Source organism: Meleagris gallopavo, chromosome 8 (assembly GCF_905368555.1).
Source record: "Meleagris gallopavo chromosome 8, MGAL_WU_HG_1.1, whole genome shotgun sequence".
Classification (NCBI taxonomy): Eukaryota; Metazoa; Chordata; class Aves; order Galliformes; family Phasianidae; genus Meleagris; species Meleagris gallopavo.
The window spans coordinates 17568952-17594624 of record NC_139411.1 but is presented as its reverse complement, the minus strand read 5'-3'; the positions used below and the strand labels follow the sequence as shown (position 1 = coordinate 17594624).

General features: G+C 38.0%; 1 protein-coding gene across 6 annotated transcripts in view; it reads left to right on the top strand.

Annotated features, from left to right (window-relative positions):
* FRMPD2 (FERM and PDZ domain containing 2) overlaps positions 1 to 25673 on the top strand; it is a 70043-nt gene that overhangs the window by 23376 nt on the left and 20994 nt on the right. For 4 of the 6 annotated variants that reach the window (XM_085228959.1, XM_085228961.1, XM_085228958.1 and 1 more), the window contains exons 9-32: positions 74 to 242; positions 641 to 712; positions 1433 to 1607; positions 2254 to 2404; positions 2501 to 2639; positions 3500 to 3652; positions 5580 to 5765; positions 6606 to 6762; positions 9223 to 9433; positions 11150 to 11253; positions 12275 to 12373; positions 13394 to 13501; positions 13616 to 13732; positions 14241 to 14476; positions 15083 to 15187; positions 16436 to 16529; positions 17003 to 17088; positions 17232 to 17379; positions 18436 to 18650; positions 19181 to 19279; positions 20424 to 20788; positions 23462 to 23648; positions 24533 to 24691; positions 25317 to 25491. In XM_085228959.1, the coding sequence (XP_085085085.1) occupies positions 74 to 242; positions 641 to 712; positions 1433 to 1607; positions 2254 to 2404; positions 2501 to 2639; positions 3500 to 3652; positions 5580 to 5765; positions 6606 to 6762; positions 9223 to 9433; positions 11150 to 11253; positions 12275 to 12373; positions 13394 to 13501; positions 13616 to 13732; positions 14241 to 14476; positions 15083 to 15187; positions 16436 to 16529; positions 17003 to 17088; positions 17232 to 17379; positions 18436 to 18650; positions 19181 to 19279; positions 20424 to 20788; positions 23462 to 23648; positions 24533 to 24691; positions 25317 to 25491 (3710 nt within the window). The remainder of the gene's footprint in view (positions 1 to 73; positions 243 to 640; positions 713 to 1432; positions 1608 to 2253; positions 2405 to 2500; positions 2640 to 3499; positions 3653 to 5579; positions 5766 to 6605; positions 6763 to 9222; positions 9434 to 11149; positions 11254 to 12274; positions 12374 to 13393; positions 13502 to 13615; positions 13733 to 14240; positions 14477 to 15082; positions 15188 to 16435; positions 16530 to 17002; positions 17089 to 17231; positions 17380 to 18435; positions 18651 to 19180; positions 19280 to 20423; positions 20789 to 23461; positions 23649 to 24532; positions 24692 to 25316; positions 25492 to 25673) is intronic. The other 2 variants (XM_085228962.1, XM_031554433.2) reach the window with 1 other exon arrangement.

Here is a 25673-nt window from a genome sequence, read left to right as displayed (position 1 = left end):
CTTAACAAGGTACAAGCCTGTGTTGTTTTGCTGCATTCTGGATATCTTTCTCACTGTTACATCTCCTTTGAAGGTCAGTCAGCGCTGTAGAAGAAATCCCTGGTGGAACTCATAGGAACAGCAGACACAACCTGCTGAGTTTAGGCTCCACCTTCTCGGTGTCTACAAAGGACTACACAGCAGCTGCTACATCACAGAAATGTTTGTTCCAAAGGAAGGAAAAGGTGACTAATGAAAAACGAGTAAGCTGATCTCAAACTGTAAATATCACTAAAGAGAAACTTTTCGTTCAGTTGTCATTCATTAATGATGTGCATATTAGCTACTGAGTCATCACTTCAGCTGAATCTTCTAAACTGACAGAGTCCAGATTAGTCATGATCCAGTTGTGATAACTCAGAACTAAAGGCAGTGAAAGGTCTTGTATGTAAAGACTAAGCATAATTAGGCCTCAGAGTAAATACACAGGAGTGAGCTCCAATAGATGGAAGTCTTAAATCAACATTTACACCACATAAGTCCCTGAAGTCATTTAGGTGCATCATGTCAATCAACAGAATCGGTTTAATTGGTACCATTGCTACAAATCTTTGTTATACTAAAGAGACATTTTTTACATTTCTGAATTGTCCCCTTACAGTTCTCAGGTCCAGAATTCATTATTTTGTCAAGTGAACCACCAGTGACCTTACAGCTGCCTGGATCAATTGTGGTAAGTACAAGCATTAAGAATCTGGAGCTAATTTTGTGATCTTTGAGTTGGGACTCTTTCTAAGTTTCATCTGAGTCCCACTCCAGTACTCTTGTTATGTCCTCTTTTCAAACAGAGTTAGAGTTCCTGCACAAGTACTGAGACTTGAAAGCAGACCATTTAATTCTCAGTGCTGCATAACTATCTCTGTTGCAGTGACTGCTGTGAAAATAGCTGAATTCATCTTTATCAGATAAGAATGCTCTCATTAGTACAAGACTTTTGAGACTAAGATTATACAACAAATTACTAAGGTGACATCTAGAGCCAGTTTATTGGACTCCTCCAGTTTGCAAGCGCACCCTTTACCTTTCATAAGATAAAGAAAAGTCTGATGGCCTACAGCAGTAAACGTTAGGAAAAAAAACAAACTGGGATTATCTTCAAATCTAGAGCAAGTACTGATGATTGCAGAATCTATTTTGTCGAGATTCCCTGTTTTTTCTTCTTTGTTTGCTTGTTTCAGTTTTTGTTTTGCTTGTTGGCTGGTTTGTTTTTAATAGGATACTTTTGGGATACGATATGATTTATGATAATGGAGGCAGGAATTTGAATAGTGTTGTGGCCAATTTCATCAGGTTGTGTAGGGACTGGAGACCAGGGCCTTAGCAATAAAATGCTGTGGAGTTTGCATTGCTTGTACTTGGTACTTATTCTTTGCTCTTTATTATATGTTCTTAGACTAAGAAAGGAAAATCCTACTTGTCCCAAAGGGATCTCAATGTGATTCTACTCAATGGTCAGTGCCTTGAGGTGCAGTGTGACATCAAGTCCAAGGCAAGAGATGTTTTCAATACTGTGGTGGCATATGCAAGCTTGGTGGAACATTCCTACTTCGGTTTGGCTTACCTGAAAGGTACTGAGACAGCTAATTCTGGTCTCTCCTGACAGTGCCTTCGTAGTCCGTTTATTAATGAATTCCAGTAAGATCCTTAAAGATCTTCAGATGTATGCAGATCTAAAGCTTAAGCAAAAGTAAGTTATATTCATTTAAACTGTACTACACTGATGGAAAGTATGTCTACTTTAATACTGTGCATGACTACAACCACACTGACACTAGCTGATATTCTCATGCAGAAAAGGCTCTGTCCAAGTCATACACCTGAATAATGCTGAGCCGTGTTGTTTCAGCAGAATTCTAGGAAGCTCTGTACTGCGCAAGGCTCATTGTCAGTGCTCTCAGATGTAATTTGGAGTGAAAAACCTGAATAGTTAGCAGAATTCAAGCTAACTATTCTTGATTCTTGAATAATTCCATAGACATCATACCAATCCATATCTAACAATTGTAATCCTAAATTACATGCTAGATGTCATCCTAAATTCTTTGTCAAAGCAGCAATAGAGTAGTCCAGAACACTGAGAAGTTGACCTCAACTTGTCTTCATGATCCATTTTTTTATTGCTAGTGATGTTCTGAACACAGGCAGCTGAATTTTGAGCTATGGAAGCTGTTTTGGGCTCCAGACTTACCACAGAACCGCAAATTCTCCTTTCAGGTAAGGAGTTTTTCTTTTTGGATGATGAGACCAAGCTCTACAAAGTGGCTCCAGATGGCTGGAATGACCAACCAAAGAAGAAAACCTCCATCATCAACTTCACACTCTTCCTAAGAATAAAATTCTTTGTCAGCCACTTCAGTGTTATCCAGTAAGTACATGTTTCTGCTGACTGCTGGTAAAACAGTAGCAGGCAGGCTGAGTGGTCAAAGCTCATCTTGTGTTCTTAATCCCTTCTGTGTTCCAGGCACAGCTTGACAAGACACCAGTTTTACCTGCAGCTTCGTAAAGATATTTTGGAGGAGCGGTTATATTGCAATGATGAGACTGCCCTGAAACTTGGCGCTTTGGCTTTACAGGCAGAGCTTGGCAATTATGCTTCTGAGGTGTGGATAAATAATAAAATATTTCTCAGAGGTCTCTGTCAACAGCTTTTGCAGCTTTTGCTTGTCATATAGTTAAAAAATGAAATGTGAATATTGCATAATTTGACCCAAGTCCTTCAGTAATCACATTTCAGATTTAAAAAAGAATTACAAAATTTGTCTGATTATGAAGTAGGAGTGAGCCAGATGAATTTAGTAGTAAATGTGGCAGAATGATGAAAGATTCTTGATCCTTCATAATTGTCAATGTAGCTAAGAATATCCAGAAAATCTGAAGAAAAATTCCAATATAGGCACAGCTTGGATGTGCAAAGGGGTTTAAAGGGATTAGAAAGCATGGAAGAGAAAAAGAAACACTCCGGAATTCGCAGAGATTTTGTAGGTAGATTCAGATCCACAAGCTGCAAAGACAGGAAAGTCGCTGAGAATGTATCTGAACTTGTAGTTTCAAAGTTTCCAGAAAACATCCTTTCTGTTCTCTGTGGTATCTTCAGTTATGCAAATCAGTGTAGCACTCAATGATCTGATCCACCCAGTCTGATCCAGCCTGACACTGGATCTTACAGCTACAGCTGTCAGTTGTGAATGTAAGACAGCTGGGTTGCCTGTATGCACACCTCTTTTCTCCCCTCTGCACAGCATAGTGCGTGCCTTCAGCATCTGGATGAGCACAGGTGCAGGAGGCACATTTGGCTGTCAGGACACACTATCTGCTGTTCCCTATCTTCTTTTAGGAAATGGCAGCAGGATGACTTCAGCATATGGGTCACACTGAAAATGGAAATGCATCAAATAAGAAAAGTCAAGACAGAACAAAAGGCTCCTGTCTCTTTTGTCTTTTCATTTTTTTTCCCCTAAAGGTACATGGAAAGAGTTATTTTCGTGTTGAAGACTACATTCCAGCAAGCCGAATAGAGAAAATGACCCTGGCACATGTACAGAGAGAGCTTGCTAAATTACATCGCATGAATCGCTCCCTATTTGAGGATGAAGCTGAATTAGAATTTTTAAAGGTAATCTGCCACACACCAAAGGGTATTTATCTATTTAGTCTCTGATATCAAGTCTTTATTTGCCATTGTCTGTTATTTCCTTGCTGTCTAATTCAGTGGATTTTAGTTGCGGTGAACGAATTTGAATATTCAACACAAAACTCAAAATTTCATTCTGCTATAGGCACTGTTGCTATTATCAACTTATACTCCATGAAAGTATTAGGTGTCTTTTTATTGATAGTTTATAAATGGCTAATGCACATTTCAGGATATTTTCAACATCTTAAGAGCTGATGCAAATTTTCAACATGTTAAGAACATGTTGTCTAGGTTCTGGATGATTATGAATACAACTATTGAATGTATTAGAGACAGATAATTGTAAAGCAGTGCAATAAGCACTCTTTTGAGTTCCGAAACTATAGCACATGTTCAGACATTTTCTAAACAAGCAGAGATTGGTTGTTCAAAACATATCGAAGCACAGAAGTGAGGAAGGAGTTAGCTGAAGTATTATATTATATGATTTTTATCAAGAGTGTTATGATGATGCAGGATTTAATTTTTTTCTTAATTTCTCTTCCTCTCCAAACTTCTCAGCTTTCTATAAAATGGAAAACATCAAGAAATTGAAAATGAATAAATAACAGAAGCCATTTTGCTGCAGTGCCGTGTGTTTTTATTTATAGCATCATTTTAGTTCATTTGCTCTTTAATTATGTTCATTTATCATCTAAAACTGTCAGTGAAATTGAAGAAATAGATTGAAGCTTAGCCTTAGTAACAGTCCTATCATGCATGGCAAATCCAGTGAAGGAAAGCAGCTTTGTTCATATTTGTTTCAATGAGTTCCTGAACAAGGAGCCAACACATCATACACAGTGAGAAAGACAGCGCCTATGGCAAGAACATGCAAATTCCAAATATAAAAGGGATTAAAAATTAAAACCAAGATTTGTATAGTGATTATGGATGTCCCAGTTTTCAGGCCCTGAATATTTGTGCTCTGGATTCTTCTTTTTTTCTTTTTTTCTTCTGAAAATAGATCTTCTTAGAGTGTTTTATTTTGGACACTGAAAATCTCTATTCATGGTTGAAATTCTGCATGGGCTTCCACAAAAAAAAAAAGGATATTAGGATAAATTAATATTGATCTGCATATCGCAAAAGAGACCAGAAAATCATCATCATATTGTGTAGTCCTAGAAAAGGTCTAAGTCACATTTTAACATTTTATGGCCAAGTGTAGGAGGTAGAAAGACAAGCATGTAGAACTGCTGGATGTGGTTCCTTGGAATATCCTCTTCATGATGTTAGAAGAAAACCCCATAACTTAAGATTTGTTGCAAAAGAAATTTTTAATATCTGGTTTTAAAAAATGACAGCAGTGAAGGAATTAATGTATGTACTTGGGTGACTTTGTTATCAGTAACAATGCCAGAATAGCCCTGGCACAAAAGTTTTAGCAGTTTTCCTAAGATCAGCATATCTGCTGTATTTTATGGTTTCCAATTTTCTTGGGGAAACAAAGACGTAGAAAAGAAAAGAAAAATAAGATTTAGCAGTAGTTGAACAGTATTATCTGTTCAGAAATACATGCAAATGCTAAGTAACAGCAGTACTACTGCTTCAATGCCACTGTAAAGTTTAGATTATTCTGCAGGAAGTTACATAATCCTCTTAGTTCTTCAAAGTGGGAAAGTGCTATTTCAATTTTATCATGGAAAATTAATGCATATGGTAGCTCTACGACATGCCAAAGTCAGGTGATTATTTTGTGAGGTAATAGGTATGAAAATTTGGGAAGGGTTACTAAGCCTTTCTTGAAAGAGTCAAAGAAGATACTGTAAAGGCACTCAAAACCCTTTCCCTTCCCATCTACCTACCAATTTTCCTCATGCTTCTTTTTTAATAACACATGGTAAGTGCACTTTTTCTCTATTAGGTAACTCAGCAACTTCCTGAATATGGAGTACTATTTTATCGCGTGTCCCAAGAGAAGAAAGGAACAGGAGGGGACATCATCTTGGGAATCTGTGCCAAAGGCATCATTGTATATGAGGTCAAAAATCACACAAGAATTGCCAGTTTAAGATTCCAGTGGCGGGAAACAGAGAGAATTTCAGCTCATGTGAGTTGCAACCAAGTAAAATTCTACTACTTTACACCTCTTCTGTCTGTCACTTTTATAACTTTCTTCCATTAGACTGCTTTTGTATAGATATGTTCTTTTTGAAACTAGACTAAAATCAAGGTATGACATGGATGTGGATCTCTGGATAGCCAATTCTCAGAGAGGCTTTGTTCTGGTTTTTGTTGTTGCTCCTATTTGTTTTTGATAAGGATGAAGTCAATTACTACAAATCTGAATAAGCTGAGTACTACAGAAATGATGCCAAACCTCTATCTTTATTCACTCCTTTCCCATCTTCTCTTTCTCTTTTCTTTCGTTTTCCTTTCTACATCAGGTCACTGGATATTGTCTGCCTTTTTTACACATCTTATTTTTGCATCCTTATCTCTTAGTATATGCAGTGTCTCTTAAACTAGTATTGGTGACAAGATTATAACTCCTACCTTCTACCAGTGGTGTGCCAATATACCATCTTACATACAGCTAATATTCACCACATCTCCCAGTCTATTTGCTGTTCCAAGACGGCCTTTCTGACCCTTGAAGACTTTTTCGGTTTCACTTTCAACTGGTTTAAACAGTTTAAGATCTCTAGGGACAAATTTGCCAAGCCTATCAACTTGCTCCCAGTGCAGTCAATGTCTCAAAGGCTTTTGACTTTCAACATAGGGCAGTTATGAACTGACAGCAGTTGAACATGCAATGGGCATTTTCTGCAATTGCAAGAGATGCAGAAAGGCAGAAATGTATGTAGCCAAACAGGATGCAGATGAACTTTCAGTGCCTCAGTATAATGTTTGATATATTAGCAAGCTGTGTTCTTTTTTTTTCTCTTAGAGAAAGAAATTCATGATTGAAAGTAGCTTCAGTGGCAAGAAACACACGTTCATTACTGATACAGCAAAGACATGCAAATATCTACTGGACCTCTGCTCAGCCCAACACAAATTCAATGCACAGATGAATTCCAGGCAACTTCGTCAAACTTCATCAGGTGAGCAGTAAATGTACTTTCACTGTACAGTCCATAGTACAATGTTAAGTGTTATACAGGAGAAAAGAACTCCAAAGAAAAGACAGACACCGTAGTTAAGCTGAAAATCAGAACCTTCACATCAGCTTCTCTGTGCTTCAGTTTTCCCTTTGCTGAGTAGACAACAGTGTCTTCTATTTCACTGAAAGCTAGAAGTGTGTAAGTCAAATCTAGAGTGTGCATGTGAGTGAAATACTCTGCTGATAATATTTATATATCTAACCTCAGTTTGCAAGAGGCATAATTACATTACTCTTCATGAAACCTGCTGAGAATTATGAGGACACATATTAGTCTTATCCCATTTGTAACCCAAAAAATGTTCCACACAAAGAATATCAACAGTGGAGTCCAGATATGCTGGAGGTGAAGTAAGTTAGCTGGACATCTTTGCTTAAAACAGGGATTCAAACCCATGGTTCAGTTGCAGGACAAAGCCACTAAATCTGTGGCACAGCAGTCACACTCACTAGATTGCAGTTGCTAGCTGTTCTCATCATGTTTTGCCATGTCTGTGGGAGGTACGACTATTACCTCCTTAGACTTCAGATTTTCCACTGTTTTAATACAAAGTTCTTCTCAACCCAGAACAGTTATGCAGCATTTTTCACATGCTGTCCTCAGCATGCTCTGTGTAGATGGGTGAGGATCATTTTGGGGAAACTGAGGCACATAAGGAATAACTTAGCCTAGGCTGACAAACTGACATCACTCTTAGCCTCAATGGAGCAGCACAGGTTTTCATTAGCTGAGGACTCAGCCATTGCCTTGAACAGAATTGTGACTGTTTACAGCTACTGAAGCTTTGACCCAGTGAGTCATGGCAAAAGAGGAATGCAATGAATTTATTCCACAGGATATAACAAGATGATTACCATCTTGCTTCTTTTCCTCTAAAATTATTTCAGAGAAAGCAAAATTCCACCTGCACAAATTTGTTATCATGGAAAAAGATGCTAGGATGACATCTAGGTTCAAGATACAGTCTTTTTGCTTGGGCTCCTGTAGCTTCATAGGAAGCTCAGTGGAACTATGATTTTAGCAAGTAAATGAGGCCTAATAGTGTATCTTAAAGTTTGCTGAGTCACATTTGCTTGCAGTAATATTTTTTAATGAAAATTACTACATTCCTAGTAAAACAAAATGATTGAGAGCTTAGAAAATTGTGACCCAGGTCCTAGTTACAACTCCTCAAGTCACTGAAGCCAGCCAAACTCCACAACTGTGCGACTGATTCTGAGGCTCAGTGCACTTGCTGCCCCAAAAGAAAATGCTCCATGAAGGCAGTGACAAGCAGCAGCTCACAGTGCTGCCTTTGCCACCACAGGGAATCCACAGATTAGTAGTCTGTTTCTACATGAGGGAAACTCTTCCTTCTCTTGCACTGTTAATATACATAAGCCACAATCTCTTCAAAACTTGTTCACCATCCCCTGCTTTGAAATCACCATGGCAACACTCAGGCTGTGCTAATACCATGGGCAGCAAGGCCTGCTGCTGCCTTCATGAATATGTCTGATCAAAGCTGCTGAGGATGAGGGAGCCTGGATTTAGTGCTGCAGAACAGGACTCAGAAAGCTGCATTCAGAGTAGTGTTTGTTAGGACAAGGCATGGAGGGTCAGCTGGCACGTACAAGCGGAATGAAAGACTATATTTGTGTGAGCCAGTACCAAGCTGGGTTCTTGTTTTACCTTCAGACATGCCTCTAATTGCCTGCTGTTCTTCTATCCTTCTAAGTAAGGAGTGCCTTCTCCAGCACTACCTTGTTTTAGAGAAATAAAATCTTCTGATAGGGTAGATATGTAAACTGCAGAGCCCAGACGTCATTAAATAGCAGATGTCATACACAGGTGGAAAATTGGGTACCAAGCATTGCCACAAAGACAGACTCTCACTCAATTTTGCTTGGGCAAATCTCTCAGAGCAAAGAGCCAGCTCCATGGCTCCACTTTCATCTTGTGAGAACATGTGTTAGTAGTATCCTGGCTTCTCAGATATACATACTTGATGAGGTGGGCCAGTGAAAGATGAGGAAATATCAGCCTGACTGATTCAATTTCTGATTGACAGAAAAGTCTCCATACATAGAACTTTAAGAATATGCAATTTATAGAGATATTCAGGTTTAAATTATGCAGGACTGTACATTTTATCTGTCAAAGTGGATTCATAGTATAATTCACAGAAATGGAATTTACATACAGTGCATACTTCCATTAAATCAGTGGATTGGAAACTCTTTTTCACTCACTTCAAGTCTTAGATATTCTGAAATATACCAGAACAAATATATCTGTGATGTCAACCTTTTTGCTGGTGCATTGAAAATGTTAGTCAGGAGGCAGCATTTGGTTTTAGAAGATGGGATAATGTCAGTGGACTTATCTTTCCCTCCTCTCCCTATCTCCCTTCTTATTCAGAGGAAAGTAAATTTATGGAAATAGACAAATCAAATTCTGCATATGCAGCTCAGCATGAACACCTTGCCCTGATTCAGAGACTATCTCGTTCAGAAAATGTGCTGTATGGGACAAATGTGGAAAACCTTTCTGCTGAGATGATGAGCAAGTCTTGTGATAACCTCAGTGTGGAAACCAACAACAGGACAAGAGACAGAAGCAATCTGGGCAGGTAGGTTTGCTTTTTTCATTGAACCTGTGGAAGAATACTCAGTTATAGACAGCATCACAGCAAACCTCTACGATTAGATGCAAGGAATTTTATTTTGCACTGCTTATTCAAAAGTCCAAATCAGGACTCGGACTCCTTTGTGCCAATGATAGTGTACACAGGCACAAATCTAACAGTCTAACAGATAAGACGTTGAAAAAGATTGGCATTTAAATTTTTACCGGGTTCAGGACTTGAGCACTTACTAGCATATGAAGATGGATGAAAGTATATGTATCCAGTTCTGGGCTCCCTGGTACAAAAAAGGCAGGGATCTCCTGGACAGAGTCCAGTGCAGGACCACAAAGATGATCAAGGACCTGAAGCATCTCCCCTATGAAGAAAGGCTGGGTGACCTGAGTCTGTTCAGCCTTGAGAAAAGAAGAGTCAGGTGTGATCTTATTAATGTCTATAAATGTCTTAAGTGCGGGAGTCAAACGGACGTGGCCAACCTCTTTTCAGTGGTCTGTGGGGACAGGACAAGGGGAAATGGCCATAAACTTGAGCATAGGAAGTTCTGCACCAATATGAGAAGGAACTTCTTCACAGTGAGGGTGACAGCACTGGACCAGGCTGCCCTGGGGTGTGGGAATACAAGAAAAACTATTCAGAGCAGAAGCTGTGGAGCAAGGTAAACAGCATGAGAACCAAGGACACCTCTATAAGAAGAAAGAACATCTCACGGCTCTGATTAGATAAGCGCCTGTGTGAACGGTGGAAGAATGTTTTGTAGAGTGATCTGTTGACATGTAAAGGTGGATGGGAAAGTTGTAGGAGTGGATGGGAAAGCTAGAAGAAGAAAATTTGTGAAGGTATATAAGTGATGTGAGAACTTGTAATAATCGATTTGGATCGTTCACATCTGAGTCCATGCATAAGACAGTGGGAGGTTGTGGATTCTCCTTCTTTGGAGATATTCAAGACTTGCCTGGACACCTCCCTGTGCAGCCTACTGTAGGGAGCCTGCTTTGCGGGGGGTTGGACTCAGTGATCTCTAGAAGTCCCTTCCAACCCCTACAATTCTGTGATTCTGTGGTTCTGTGAAAGTAGGGGACAATTAAAGTGAAGTCTTTATTAAATGTATCTTCTCTGGAAGTTGTAATTGGTGAACTGAATACACAGTGGGACCTGGTTTTGAGCATGCCTTACCTAGCCAATTCCTTCATGTCTAAAGGTGCAAATCACGAAGAACAGCATAAGAATCCCTTTTCATTTACACTGGTACACTCACCAGTGTAGATGGTTACTACAGCTGCACACAATTTCAAGGCCTTTGATGAATACCAGTGCCTTTTGGAATATTGAGAATTAGAGACAAGGAAAACATGAATACTAGGAAAACTTTCAGACACAATTTTTTCTGAATGGACAGAAGGACTAATGAACCATGCTGAGGTTATGTTATGTTTTCCTACTGCCTACACTCAGCTCAGAATAAAACACAAGGATATTGGTCATGATGTGAGTGGTCTAATGGCAGCTATTATTTGGAAGCAAATGCCAGCAAGCATAAACTACCTGTTTCCTACAGGGAAATGTGGTCAAGGAATCAGAATAGTGGTTAAAAGGCTATAGACATATATTCCTAACTTGGTTCTGACAGGCTAATGACAGTGACCAGTGGTAAATACCACTGCTGATTTGTTGCTATAACAGTCTTCATTTTCTGCCGTGCAGATCCACATCAGGGCTATCCCAGTCAGAAATGCACATCAACTTGAATGGAAAGCAAAGGAGTTATGACTACCTCTCTATTCATTCAACTCAGAACACAATCAGTGGTGAGTTTAATAATCATAGAGACAGCATCTCCATATGTTTGGTTTCAATAGTAGAGGACAAAATCAGATTCTATTTACATGTTAAAGAATAATCTTTTGCACTTCTTGCCCTGTAAATTAACCCAGAGCTTGATGATACAAGCTACTATATTTCCTTTCACTCCTTCTTTCATCAGGATGAGTTTTAAGGGATTTTGATAATGAAATTATTCCATGAGTACTGCCTATGGCTCCTCAGAGAAGTAATTCAGTACACTCAAGACTTTCACATGAGGCAGTCTTGAAGACCATCATTCAGTTTGCAGTTGAGATATACAACTCAGCAAATGCTGCATGAGATAAAATAGGCTTCAGGTCCTTCCTCTGTTCATGTGCTTGTGTGACAAAACTAACTGTAATAAGAAACACAAAGCACAGAAGCCAGCTGTCCATAACAATACACAAAGAAAGAAGGTTTATGGAATGCAAAGCTATGATTATTTGTCCAATCTGTTTTAAAGTTAGAACTGTCCTTTAAACACAGTATGGCAATTGCACATTGTTAACTGCTGTTAACATTACAGAAGTCATCATCACACTCAGTGCTGACTGGATTGCCAATAAGGCTCTGTAAGGCTTAAGACTAGAGCTCCCAATGGAATGCGTAGTAGATATTCTGTCCATGTAACCCTCATGTTCAATGAGTGCTACACACCTGACTTTTTAGACAGCTTAATTTTAATAAAAATGCTGCAGATAAATAAGTACTCTCCAAAATGGAAAATGATGGGAAGAACTTACATATTTGCTGTGCTTTCCTGGTTCTACACACATCTTTTTCTAAAGAATGCAAATTCTGAAACACTGATTGGAACTTTCTTCCTATATTCTATTGATTCAGAAGTAATGGTAATGTTGAAAGAAATAACAAAAATGTATTCAATTGTTGATGCCCCAGTTTTGCATTCTACATGAATCTCCTGGAATCTCCTGTCTTCTTTTGTACTCATCTGCATTTATTCTAGCTGTTTTGTTTCTGCAGCCCCTGGATCACCAGCTGTTCAAAAAGAAGTTTTACTAAGTGGTCTAGAAAGAGAAATCATTTGTGTCAGCCTAAAACGTGACCCTAAAAATGGTTTTGGTAAGTAAGGAACATGAATTTTATATTTGCTAATGGGTCTGTCAGGTCCTGGTGCAAACTCTGATGCTTGTTCACTCCTGAGCAAAGTTTTAACCTTTTTCACCTCATTTATTCTCCTTATGGAATACCAGTCTCTGCAAAGGACTTAACATTTCAGAGACTTAAAAGAACTGAATGTATAAACCAAGAATTAATTAATATTAATATACATTAATTAATATTAATATACATTAATATGAATATTAATAGAGCTCAAGGCACCATAATTTTAAGAGTACAATAAGAGAAATGAGGGAGTAACTGTTCTACAAACCCTTCACATATTGCCCATGCACATCCAAAATCCTTACACAAACTTCACATGGACATTTCTTGACTTCTGGATTCTTATTTGGATAACATTTTTGTTAGATAATACATTATCAGACTGCATCTTTTTCTAAGGGATGAATTCAGAGAACATGTAGATTCCACAGTTGACCATTAATGCAATTAGACATCAGATTTTTAAGTGGTGCCAGTTCATGTGGCATGCCTTGATTTCTGTCCCAATTATTCTACCAGTGAGAAGAGTATTTTCTGCAATAGGAAGAATATTTTATGCCAGGATAGAGAAATTAAGCTACTTAAAAATAAATTAATTTTCTTAGATGTGGCTGTAGACCACATAGTGTAAAACAACGTTCTAATTTATTTTTATACCTTCTCTGGGTGTTACATAAATAGCTCATAAGTCCTGTAAGAAAGAAGTTGGAATCTTTTGAAGTCCCAAGCCAGAAAAGTATTCTTTTGATATATTATACGTAAGTAGCAGCCACTGAAGTCACTGGCATGCTTAAATTACAGCATGAGTTTAAAGCTCTCCCAGATAAGGATGTTGGTAACCCATTCTCCAAAATTAAAAAAAAAAAAAAAAAAAAAACTTGATGCTATCAGAATAAGACCTCTTTGTGCTCCCGAGTTTCATCTTTTCTAATACTGCTCATGTCTCTACAATGGTATACTGTCTCGTTTTTGCAGGTTTTGTAATTATTGGAGGAGAAAATGTAGGAAAATTAGACCTCGGTATCTTTATCGCTTCAATTATCCCTGGAGGACCTGCAGACAGAGCTGGAAATATCAAACCAGGTCATTGTCCTTAGTTTTTAATTAGAATTAAAAAGCTTTCATAGTTTAAAGTTAACTATTCTGGGCTTATTTTTCTCTTCTGACGTGCATTGTCTTGTTTTTATTCTTTTTAAGGGGGACGACTCATCTCTGTGAATAATATTAGTCTTGAGGGTGTTTCATTCAATACCGCAGTTAAAATTATACAAAATTCTCCTGATGAAGTTGAGTTGATCATCTCTCAACCCAAAGGTATAAAGAAAAACATCTTTGCTGGCTCTAGAATCCTAGCAATTGACTCAGGACACTGTAATTTATTAGACACTAGAATGCAGTAGCACTTTCTTGCCATTCAGTGCAAGTTAATTGCTATAGGTTAGCAGTGAAAATCATTTTAGTAGATATCATGAAACCTCTGTTCTATAGTCAGCATGAAAAAATCTGATCTACTATGGGCTTTATTCTGCATTGCTAAATATTAAGGGAATTTTTTCATTTCTTTTTATGACAGAATTAGTTCTACAGCCCATCTCTGAGTCAGAATCACTGCCATAGTTCCCTGCAGTAATGAAGCAGATACATTTCTCCATATGTAAAACAACAGTGCTCCATTTCACAATGGCTAACTCATTTTATGGATCTTACAACTCGTTGATTTGGGAAGTTATTTCACCGTCCTGTGTTGAGATACAATGATACTTGTCTTCACATTTACTTACTGTTTCATTAACTGATGTATTTTTTTTATATGGTTTTGCAGACATATATGAAGAAGGATTAAATGAAGAGAAGAGTATATCAAGGGGAAACAGCACTAGTGGTTCTGAGATCTCTTGTGTAGACAGTGGAAGAAAAAAGATCCAAGACTGTCGTGCAGCTCTCCCCAAAGAACAGGCCGTAAATATAGATGAACTTGAGAAGGCTCTTTCTTGGAGTTTAGCACCAAAATTGGGCCCAAGGATTCCAGTCCTTTCAGCAGACAGCCTGGATGTGGAGGTAGTTGAGATTGTGATGTTATTTAATAACATTATGGCATGTGTCTTAACAACATGCCAACCATATTAAGAATGGAAATAACTGAGAAATTAAAAACTGAGGAAAAGAGAATGAAAACCTTGGAAGATGTTGCTTGTTAAATTACACTGGAATTGTTGAAATTATAGGTATGTTTAGGATGAGTGAAAAAATGGAGGAACTGCTCCACAAAATGTTACTAAAAATTGTCCTCCCTCTTCCAGTGAACTACAACATTTTATTATTTTCTTGCACTTCTCTTTAAATTTTCAGCCAGCCACTGAACAATAATATTTTATGTCTAATGTTTTTCTATCAAAAACAGCCTGTACTCATTTTGTGTCTCTATCTGTACTCATTTTATGCACATTTATATGGATATTATTTTAAGTAACAATAGTGGAATCCTGAAATAATGTCAGGGATATAAATGCTACCACTCCAGGCTTACAGTGAAAGCAGGATCAAACTCTTTGTATCTTCTGGAAATCTCGCTTTCTTTATTGATTTTTCCCCTCATTTATTTATTTATTTATTTATTTCCCCTAAGACGCAGAAGTCTCATTAGTGTTTGTATTTGTGAGACAGGAGGCTGATTCTTCACACTTACAACCCCCAGCTGAAACCAGCTCAAATGAAACCTACACTGTGGAGCTTGTTAAAGAAGATGGGACTTTTGGAATCAGTGTGACTGTAAGTGTTACTGTTAATCTTTCAGTGTGTCTTTCAAACTATAACATGAACAAGAAATATGTAGAGAAGTGTATTTATGTGGAAGAAAGATAGAATGTAGGCCAGTAACAAGAACTGCTAGCACGGCACATTTCAAACCTAAGTACTTGACTGACAGAGGATATAGTACCAGCTCAACTCATTCCCCAGTTCTTGCCCACAGAATGTGTGTGTGTGCCAGCATAAAGCATATGGAGATACAAGCTTTTTCCCACCTTGCTTGATTTGAGAACAAGTCCTGCCAGTGAAAGTGGAGTTTTGTCAGGGAGGGATATAGCCAGAGTCTCTAGAAAATGCAGTAATACATAGCATCCCTCAGGTCTTGACTGGTTTTCCTCTGGGGTTCCTGGAATTTGCAGGCTGTGTCTGTACAAGCAGATTACATAGGACCATGGGACAGGCTCAAGTGCTATCTACAGTCACTACTTAATTTTTGACATGCTCACCAGTATGAACAGCCATCCCATGCTTGGGGGATGAGTTGTATGGACTTAAGATAAGCTATGTTTTTTTACTACAAATGCCTGACCAATTTTATTTCCAAATAAAATAAATAAAAAATACATCTTTCTGTATATTTAGAGGATCAGAGAAAGAAACAGTGAAAGCTGTATGTGCCACACTCAAAAAATAATTCATTGTTCTGACTATAAAGACTGAACTTACCTCGCCAGGTTGAGGTGCCTACAATCCTCACTGAAATGGAGTTAGAAGCAATAGAATCATTGTTTTACTTGGAAATAGAGGGCTCATTTTTCATCTGAAGTAGACTAGAGGATGTAGAAGGACACAATAGGATTCTGAGGTTAGTATGGAGTTCCTTTCTACTGCATGCTCTTGAGTGTCTGCACAAGGTCAAGTCCAAGCTTTATACATTTTCTGAAAGGCCAGTAGTTGTTGAATACATATTGCTTAGTTTAGAAACTAGGATAGAGGCTGACTGAAAGATGCAACCAGATCTTTGCAGTAGCACAGGAGAAGAAGTGCGTTGCATTTTCCTGAGAAAACAAAGCGTGATTACTGCCTAGGGAAGTACATTACAACTAGATGGGACATTAGAGTAACATCCTCTTTTTTTTTTCTATATATTTTTAAAATGTATTTTCTGAAATAGTTGCTTTGCAATGCACATCTAAGTTGTTCTTGTTTTTATCAGGGGAAGAATATATGGAGACTCCACACACTAACATATGGAAATATGCTTTGCAGGGTGGAATTAACACTAGCGTGCCTCATGGTGGGATATATGTGAAGTCAATTATTCCCAGGGGACCGGCAGATAAGGATGGACAAATAAAGATAGGTAAAAAGTCTGGCAATGAAACCCTGGGCTGCAGAATTAGGTGTTTGTGTGAAATACTTGCTACAGGACGATGAAATATGTTTGGGATTGAGGGCCATACAACTGCAAAACATTATATGCAGTCCATCATTCAACAGCCTACCACTGTAGTTTATGTGGACATTCCACTGACGAGCCTGGAGTCTCATACCAACATTGCACAGCTTCCCTCTGTTGCTGCAGTTCAAGGTAGTGACTCAGACATCTACTTTTACTGTTGCTGAGATAAGCACTGCATCAGTTTACAGAGTACCCTGGTATGTTTGCAATGTTAGTTACAGAATACCATACAACAAGCAGTATTGCTTTCAAGCAAAATAAGATTATTTGAAGCATGTAAGCATGAAGATCTAATACAATGTGGGTAGCCTTAAGATTTCCATCCAATCTGAATCATCAGCGCAACGGTCACTCGTTATTTTTATTTCCCTCAGGTGATCGTCTGCTGGAAGTAGATGGAATCAGCCTCTGTGGCCTCACACACAAGCAGGCTGTGGAAAACCTTAAGAAATCTGGCCAGGTTTGTGTAACAGAAAAACATTTGATCAGTCAAATAAACTGTACTTACTAAGAAGCACAGTAGCAAAGCTAGGCCAGTGTGAAACTTTCCCCTCCCTTAAACTTTGGCTTACAGAAAATGGAAACTGTTCTTCATTTTTTTAGGTTGCCAAGCTTGTTCTAGAAAGGGGACACCATCAAGAAGCAGAGCCATGCCTGAGTACTAACGACAGGAAAAAGGACCAATGTGCAATGGTTTCTGTGGCAACATCCTTCACAGATGGCAGCAAGGACTACTGCTTTTTGACAGATGGTAAGAGAGGGAAAAAGGAATTCAGGGTGACTTTCACTGGCTACTTATGATGGGCAAGAAAAAAATGAATGAAAATTGTTCTAGGATATTTCTATAGGTTGGAAGGAAAACTGCACACCAAACAAAAATACAATATGTAGTATTAAAAGCATTATCAAATTAATTCTGAAAAAAAATCCTCATATTTACAGCTGATGCATGCAGTTGAATTTATCATAGACATAAATACTATATCTCTCAGCCTTCCTGAGATGAGGCTGTCAGGGAACATTCCTTTCTATACTCTCACAGCACTCTCAAGCAGCAAGCAGCTGTACTAATATTGCTCAGCTGTTACCCAAAAGCAGCATGGCTAGTATAGCTGCTGATGTTGTCTCAGTAGTGAAGCTAGGGTGAACTATTGTCCCACAGCCAGGACTGGGAACTGCCATCACTTCAGCTCTTGAAAGAAGATTCAGAGGTCATTTTCAATGACTTTATCCAATAAATGCCCTCTCTTTTATTGTGAAGTTGTCCCATAATCACCACATCTGCACCATACTTTACCATGGAGCAGTTGCTCCTCCACATTTTCCCTTGCAGAAAGGAGTTTGAATGTAGGTATGACTTTTGGGAAATGGCTGGTCTTTCCATCTTGTCTGAAAAGAACAGTAGCTCTGTTTTTATCTTACTCTGGTATGTGCAGCTCCTGAATTAACATCAGACAACTACTGAATAGTAAGTCCTACTCAAAATCTGCAGAAAATTGTCAGAAATGGATAGGGCTTGAACTTTTTTGGTATAAACTGCTTCTTCCTTTGAGGGCTTTTACCAGATGTCATAAAGTCCATGACCACTTGGTGGAATAGAATCCAGTTCTTGCCAGTCTGCCTATCTGAATTCTAGGGCTCATGCAAGCTAAAGGAAGAATAAAACTGCCTTTTGTTATTAGTATCAGAAGATATAACTCAGCAGCACACAGGGAAAAGGTCTATGGAGAATATAATATATACAATTTCCTATATACAAAGAGTGAGCCACTGAGCTCACACTTTTTCCTATCCATCCTTTGAACAGAGAATACTTTTGAAGTCAAATTGACAAAGAATTCTGGAGGCCTTGGGTTTAGTGTTCTTCAGATGGAAGAAGAAGGCTATGAATATCTTGGAGGAGCTATTGTCAGAATCAAAAGGCTGTTTCCAGGGCAGCCAGCTGAAGAGAATGGAGAAATTGAAGTTGGAGACATCATTTTGGCTGTGAATGGGAAATCTCTTCAAGGACTCTTGTATCAGGTACAATGTACTACTGTCACTGGGCCTCCTGGTGGGTAATGTGCTAATAAAGACAATGGGATGAAACTGCTTTTGCATATAATGATTTTGATTTTTATGTAGAAGTCTTCTCTAGAATTCATATGGAGAATTCCCTTTGCAACATAGTTGTTACAGAGAATATTTTTTCCTATTTAATTTCTAGCTTTCCACTATTGATGCACAAAATCTATTGTTAGACGGACACCGGTTGTTAATTAGTTGGAATCTTTGATGCTCTTATGCATAACAGAAACTTTATTCCCTATGGTCATTTGTTTTATAACATCATCCTAAATACTAGTGCCTCAGATTCTAACCTCTATCAGTTGAGGTAAGTCTAGGGAATTTTTTTTGCCTGGAATGAGCAATTCTGTTCTCACATGAAGAAATTAAATGGTAAAAAAGGATTATAGGAGAATTTATTTCTTAGTAAAAAGACATGTACTGTACTATTGACTGGGAAAAAACTGTATTCCATAAGAAATCTAATGTTCCTTTTTCCTGATTAGGATGTCCTGCACTTATTGAGAGGAGCTCCTTCAGAAGTCACACTACTTCTCTGCAGACCACCAAAAGGTGTTCTTCCAGAAATTGAGCAGATCGTCCTGGTAAGTTAAAGATTCTGTCAGTGAACTTGCTTCAGTAATCCTGGAAAAACACTACTACCTTTCCTATCCAGCCTTGAATAATGCAACCTTGCCTTTCCTCTACAGTATCCAATTCCATTCCTTTCTCTTCCCATCTGCAACTCAACCTCTAGAGTTCAACTGCAACCAAAATAGAAATTTGACAGATCTGAAATGTGTTTATCCCAGTGCAACAACTTTTGACTTGCAGTACTGTCAATGAAATGACAAAGCACATACCCAAACACATCTTCTAAAAATGTTGCTTCTAAAAATGTTCCACTAGATCCTCAGCCATAAGCTGCAAATACTCTCAACTGCAGCTGTTGTAATCTGTGGGTTTGAGGTAGTATTATTACTCACCAAAATGCAAGGAAAACAGAGCTTTGCCTCTTAACAAACATAAATAAATGAACTAATGTTTTCAACTGGTCATATGGCTTCTTACTGATATCTAGCAAAATCAACAAGAAAAAAAACCACAAAACAAACAAACAAAAAAACAACCCAGGAGCAACTGCAATAGAGAATTTTAGTATTCCTACTATTCATGGACATGTGCACAAGTACTCTCCTATAATGAAAATGCATTTGAACTATTCTTGCTCTATGCAGAACGGCCTGCTCCTGGTTACTGTCTGAGCAGGAGCGGTCAGTGTTGTCTATGGACATACAGAAATGACCCTCAGAATCATCTCCAGAAAACAAACCAGTTCCTTTTGCTGTCCTGCTATGTACTTGAATACTATTTAGTTGATTTGGCCAATTACATTAGTTTGTTACACAGGAATCAGTCAGGAATCCACTTCTACACTCTAAAGAGAGTAGAATAGACACAAAGTCAGGCAGAGTACAAGTTGAAATAAAAAGAATCCTCCCCTAGCAAAGAATTCATTGAGAAAAGGGATCTCGTGTAGTACTTTCCTGACTTGAACTCCTGAAGAATGTGGAAGATGAGCAGAAAAGCAAAACAGTAATTTAGAGAATGAGTTCCTTCCTCTATTTTTTTCTCCAGCTAATATTTGGTATTTTCACACTAAGTTGATAATTCCCCTGCAACTTCTTTGGTTCTTAAAGGAAAGGAAAAAAAATTATACTAACTTTTCTGTGTTTGTTTGTTTTATAGACTCCAGCACCATCTCCAGTTAAGGTATTTATGGAAGAGATGCCAGGCAGTCCAGAGGCAGGAAATAGTTTGGACCCATCTACCAGTGATGGAGGTAGCACCTCTCAAGACCTTGAAGACAGTTTGGATTCTCCATTGGCAGCAGATTTCAGTGAACCTCCTGATGAGGAGAGCTCAACCTACGAAGAGCAGGAAACAGAGTCTCTAGTGAATCCCACCCAGAGACTTATGCCTCCCAGGGAAAGTTCCTATAAGGATCTTTGGAAGTTTCATCAAGAAGCTGCCAGTTCTGAAGAGTTTCACTCTCTAGAGGAAGAAGTGAAGCAGAACTGCTACTCGCCATGTGAACTAGAATGTGCTGAAAAGTAAGCAATTCTGAAATCTGCCCTTTCCTTTGGTTCTTAGAATTTTGAAAGTAAATTGCTTAGAGTTAAGTATGGGGATCTCTGCTTCTAGCTACCGCTGATTAATGAAAAATTTTCTTTACCATCTTATTCTGACTATCCTAATCTGCTCTGTTTACTCTCATTGGAATTCTGAAGAAATCCACATTGCAAAAATAGTTGAATGCTGCACTAGTGAAATCATTTATGTTGCTCAGCTGAAGCTCGTTGCATTTTGAAATCAGTGGACTTTTGTTGACATAAAAAGGAACCAAACATTTTCTTATTTATTTTATGATCTTTGAATTTTCTCAAAGTTCATCTAAATAGGCACCAAACACTTCTTACTGTATAATCTCTTAATTTCAAATTTTTCCAGAGAAAATTAAAACACTCTGAAGACAAACTGTGATCATGGAGGAAAAAAAAAGTTATTTTCCTGTCTTCAGAAGCAAATAGAAGCCCTGAGCCACAGGAGTTATGCAATAAAATGCAGTGCAAATGGACTCAGCCTCCTTTTATACTGTTTTGGATATACCAGACACTGGCATTCAGAAGATGATCCATTCAATTTTAACCATTTTTCTCAGTGCAAAGATAAATTATCAGAACAGGATTGGTGGAAATAAAAGTTAAATGCATAATATAAACCTCTAACTTGTAGCTTTTATAATTTTCTCTAGAAACTCATCTCTATTTTTTCACACACTCATTTGAATCTTTTTTTAAAACTTTTGACATCTAGCAAGCTCAGAACTAGTGAATCACAGATTCCAGTCATTGCTGAGCCACAGTACTGAGTGACTGCAAGTCCTGCGGGACCATAACTGCTATTTGTGCTTCTAGCTCTTCCCTAACAAGAGAAGAAATTTCACTCAAACTCATAAGTGAAGCATGTACATTTTTCTACTGCTGAGATTAAAGCCAGCCGAAATATGCCTGTAGCAAACACACTTGCCAAGACATACAATTTCATCAAAACTGAGTTTCTTGTGAGAAAATATCAACAGAAAGAAAAACCTTGGATTCTTCCCAAGAAAGAAGTTCTGAAATAATTGTTTTTGTTTGGTATATTCTCAGCACTATTTAGTTTCAGTTTTTGCATTTTCAAAAGGCAGACAGAACAGTTTAAGATGTGTATCTCAAATAGTATTTTAAATGTAACCTCAATTTAAATGACCCTTCCATAGTTATAAGCTAATATAATGAAATAGGCATTAATGAAAGATTTCCCCTTTCTTTTCTTCAGATTGCTCAACACTTTTCACGCAAACGTAAAAGTCTTCTGATACGACTTTTAAAAACTTTACTACTCAGGGTGTAACATGGAAAATTTCTTTCACTCTTCCTATTGCCAACAAAAAGAATCTTCAACAAAACTAAAAAATTTGAAGAATTTCACCCCATAGTTTTCCCATAGAAGTCCAAGTTGGGGGGTCACCCAGACTCCAAAGGCTAAATCTAGCATGTCAGTGCACGTTGTATGTGATCCAGTGGGACCAAGACTCATGCATTTCTCTTGCTGATGCAGAGATGTGCTAGAAGCTGTGCTGTGGTTAGGCCACTGCTGCCTCATTGCGTTGAGTTTGTGTAGCTCTGCCAAATATCTTTCATACTTTGAAGGTCAATCAGCACTTCACTGGTATGTGACAGTTTCTGTGACACCCTCCTTGACCAAGGTTCATCGAACTTAATCTTTTATTTCCTGTTACCTGAAGAAAGGAGCTGACTGTATTTGCTGTTATTCTTAAACATTTATTTTAATTATATCCATCTGCTTTCCCAGTACTGTACATGTCTTCAGCTATTAAAGTTCATAAGCTGCCAGTTTCACTGCCAGCTTTGCTGTGCCACCGAAGATATACAAGTCATTTCTTCCCTGCATCAGCACAAGCTATCAGAGTAGACAGCCCCTTGCACTGAGTACATGTAGCATGAACCTGCCAGTTTTTCTTGTCTTGGTCAATGTTTTAAAAGTGCCACTGTAGGTTATTAGCCGTATGCATCCAAAAATCATGTTTTTCTACTTTTTTATACTTCTGATTATAGACAACTTTTGAAACAAGAACTTAACTCTGAGGATCTTTTGTGATTTCATACCAGACATGCAGTTTAAGAATAAAAGCAGCTAAGAATGTGGCTGAAAGCTATTTTTTAAGAAGAAAAATACACATAAAAAAAACTGTAATAGTGCTGCAGTGTGCATATCACTTATCAGATAAGGTGATTGTTTGTGACAGATGAAAGAATTAATGGTCAAGGAATTACCCAATTACTATTTTAAAGAAACATCAAAAGTGCTAACTAATGCCTTAAAAAAGAAAGTGTGTAAGATTTTGCAGACTGAAAGCTTTTAAATGTTTTTAAGAGCTTTGCAAAAGATTGATTACTTCCTCTTTATTTTATAGTAATACTTGGAAGACCCAGACAGCCATTTAACACTATAACTAGTATGCTACTTAAAATCATGATGTGTATAAGCAGTAGATTTTCCAGTGGCCATCTAATAAAGGATATGGAAGAAAATTCCAGCACCACGATCTCTTTATTTTCCAGCCCTGTGTTTTATAAGAGTGATGGTGATATATCAAACAGGAATTGTATGTCTGAAATTCTCTCTCTAACCCCTATTGATGAAGAGTATCTCACCATCAGCTCAACACCTGTGACCTCACTTTCAAGAGGAGGAAGCTCAGAGACTCTCTCCACAACCTTGGTGACCCCACAACCACGCATCTGTGGCCCTTTCTTATCATCCCTGCCTGCTAGAGACACACAGAACAGTGACAATGAATGGGAAGACATGGAGGAAGAGAAGGAGGAAAAAGAGGATTGCACTAGGGTATGTGATTGGCACGAGATTATTAACAGGTAGACAATGACATGGGAAATGTGACAGCTTTAAGAATGTGTCATTCTTAAAAACATTAATTTTAACCCATCATCTATGCTATTTCTGCATGACTTTTCTCACTTTCCAGAAATGTCCAAATTTTACTGTATGCCCAGCTCTACAGAACCCTTTACCATTTCCTTTAAGGCTATTTCCTTGCTCTTGGAATCTTACTGTTTTTTTAACTTACCACCATTCTGCAGTGTTATTCCCAGTGTACAGAGGCCTAAAATCTATCCTTAAATTAATGGGAGTCAGCTATTCGGTAATTTTTGCCATGTTTTAAACTCATGTGCAAAATCACTTTGTTACAATACTACTATTGTAATGTCCCAATAAGAAACTCCTATACTAATTAATATTCAAAATATAGGGATCAGTCCTGCCAAAAGCTGAACATCTTGCATTCCTGCTGATGCTAATGAGCTCTGGATTCCTACTAATTTGAGAGCATTGAGAATAAAATTTAGATCCAAGCATTTACTTTAGTGGGAAAGCAATAGCAACTGAAATCTCTGAACTCTGTTGTAACGTTTGTCAGCTCTGAGGACTCCATGCCATTTTATACACTTAAAATGCAAAATTTCAGTTTGTGATGGCATTCCATGCCTTATTAGGCCCTGTCAATCAATCACCATGAAGCTCCACGAGGTATAAAGAAATAAAATTAATTCTGGAATAATAGTAGTGACAGATCAGAGAAATCCTTACGTATGCTGCTTATTTATACCATCTGAGCATCTGATTCCTATTTGCATATAAAACATAATGGAAGATGTTAATGAAGCAACAGAAAAGCCTACATCAAACATATCTTGTGTTTGTTTTAATAGGAAATGGAGGTCTTTGTGACTTTGACAAGGTCAGAGAACAATGGTTATGGATTCTCAGTGGTTCTTAACAAAGTGGACAACTGTCTTTATGTTGATGAAATCTTGCATGAGCCTGCCCTGTCAGATGGAAGGCTAAGAAGGGGAGACAGAATCATTATGGTACACTAATCCTTTGAATTTAAACAGAGGGGAAAGTATTTGCAGATCAATGTCATTTAGCTTTAGTAATTTTCCTTTTATAGGGCCTAGTTTATCACATTTATGCATGCAAGTGCAAATGGATCATATAATAAATATAATTCTGCTGACTTCAGTAGAATAAACTTCAGACTGGATAGATTGTATGATCAGGCAAAACCCAAGAATCGTCTAGCAGTGGCGCAGCACAGCTGAAACACTAAATGTCTTCCTAATTAAGTGATATAAACTGCACTAATCTGCACAAAAGATGCAGAACGTACGTCCTGTGTAATGTATGAACAAAACCTGTTTTGAAGTTCATCTTCATTTCATTAGACTTGCCTTCCTTCCTTTTTGCTACAGGACCTCAAGTTTCAAGGAAAAAAAGATACTTTTATGAAGACAGAACATTCAGGAAAATAAAAGTTCAAAACCAAATCTTACTGCAATTGTAACTTTTTAAGTGTTGCACGCATTCACAGGCAGTAGGTGCCACAGCAAAGCAATGATGTGAGAATGAAAACTAATTTAAGCTCATATGTAATATTTGGAGTGGAGGAAAAATTTTGATGATAGTCAATGAGATCTATGGTTTGTCATTTAGGTGAATGGAATTGATGTCACATCTTTACAATGCAATGAAGCCCTGAGTTTGCTGCAGAGCTCTCCTCCTGATCTGCACCTCGTGGTTGGTCGTGCTGGCAGCGATCCATGTCCTTCTGTTAGGCCAGATGACATTCCTGAAATCACTCTCACAAAAGGTGCCAACGGACAGCTAGGTGTGTAGTAAATACTATGCATACTATTTTAGACAAAGATAATAGTGGTGATATGATAATCGTAGGGCAATTGTGGTCTTGGATCAGTATGATCCTGAGTGCCCTTGATATGGTTGTGCTCTCCTCCATCAACATGACGATGGGCTGGAGAACTTTCTTTTCAATAGAACCATAAAGGGAAG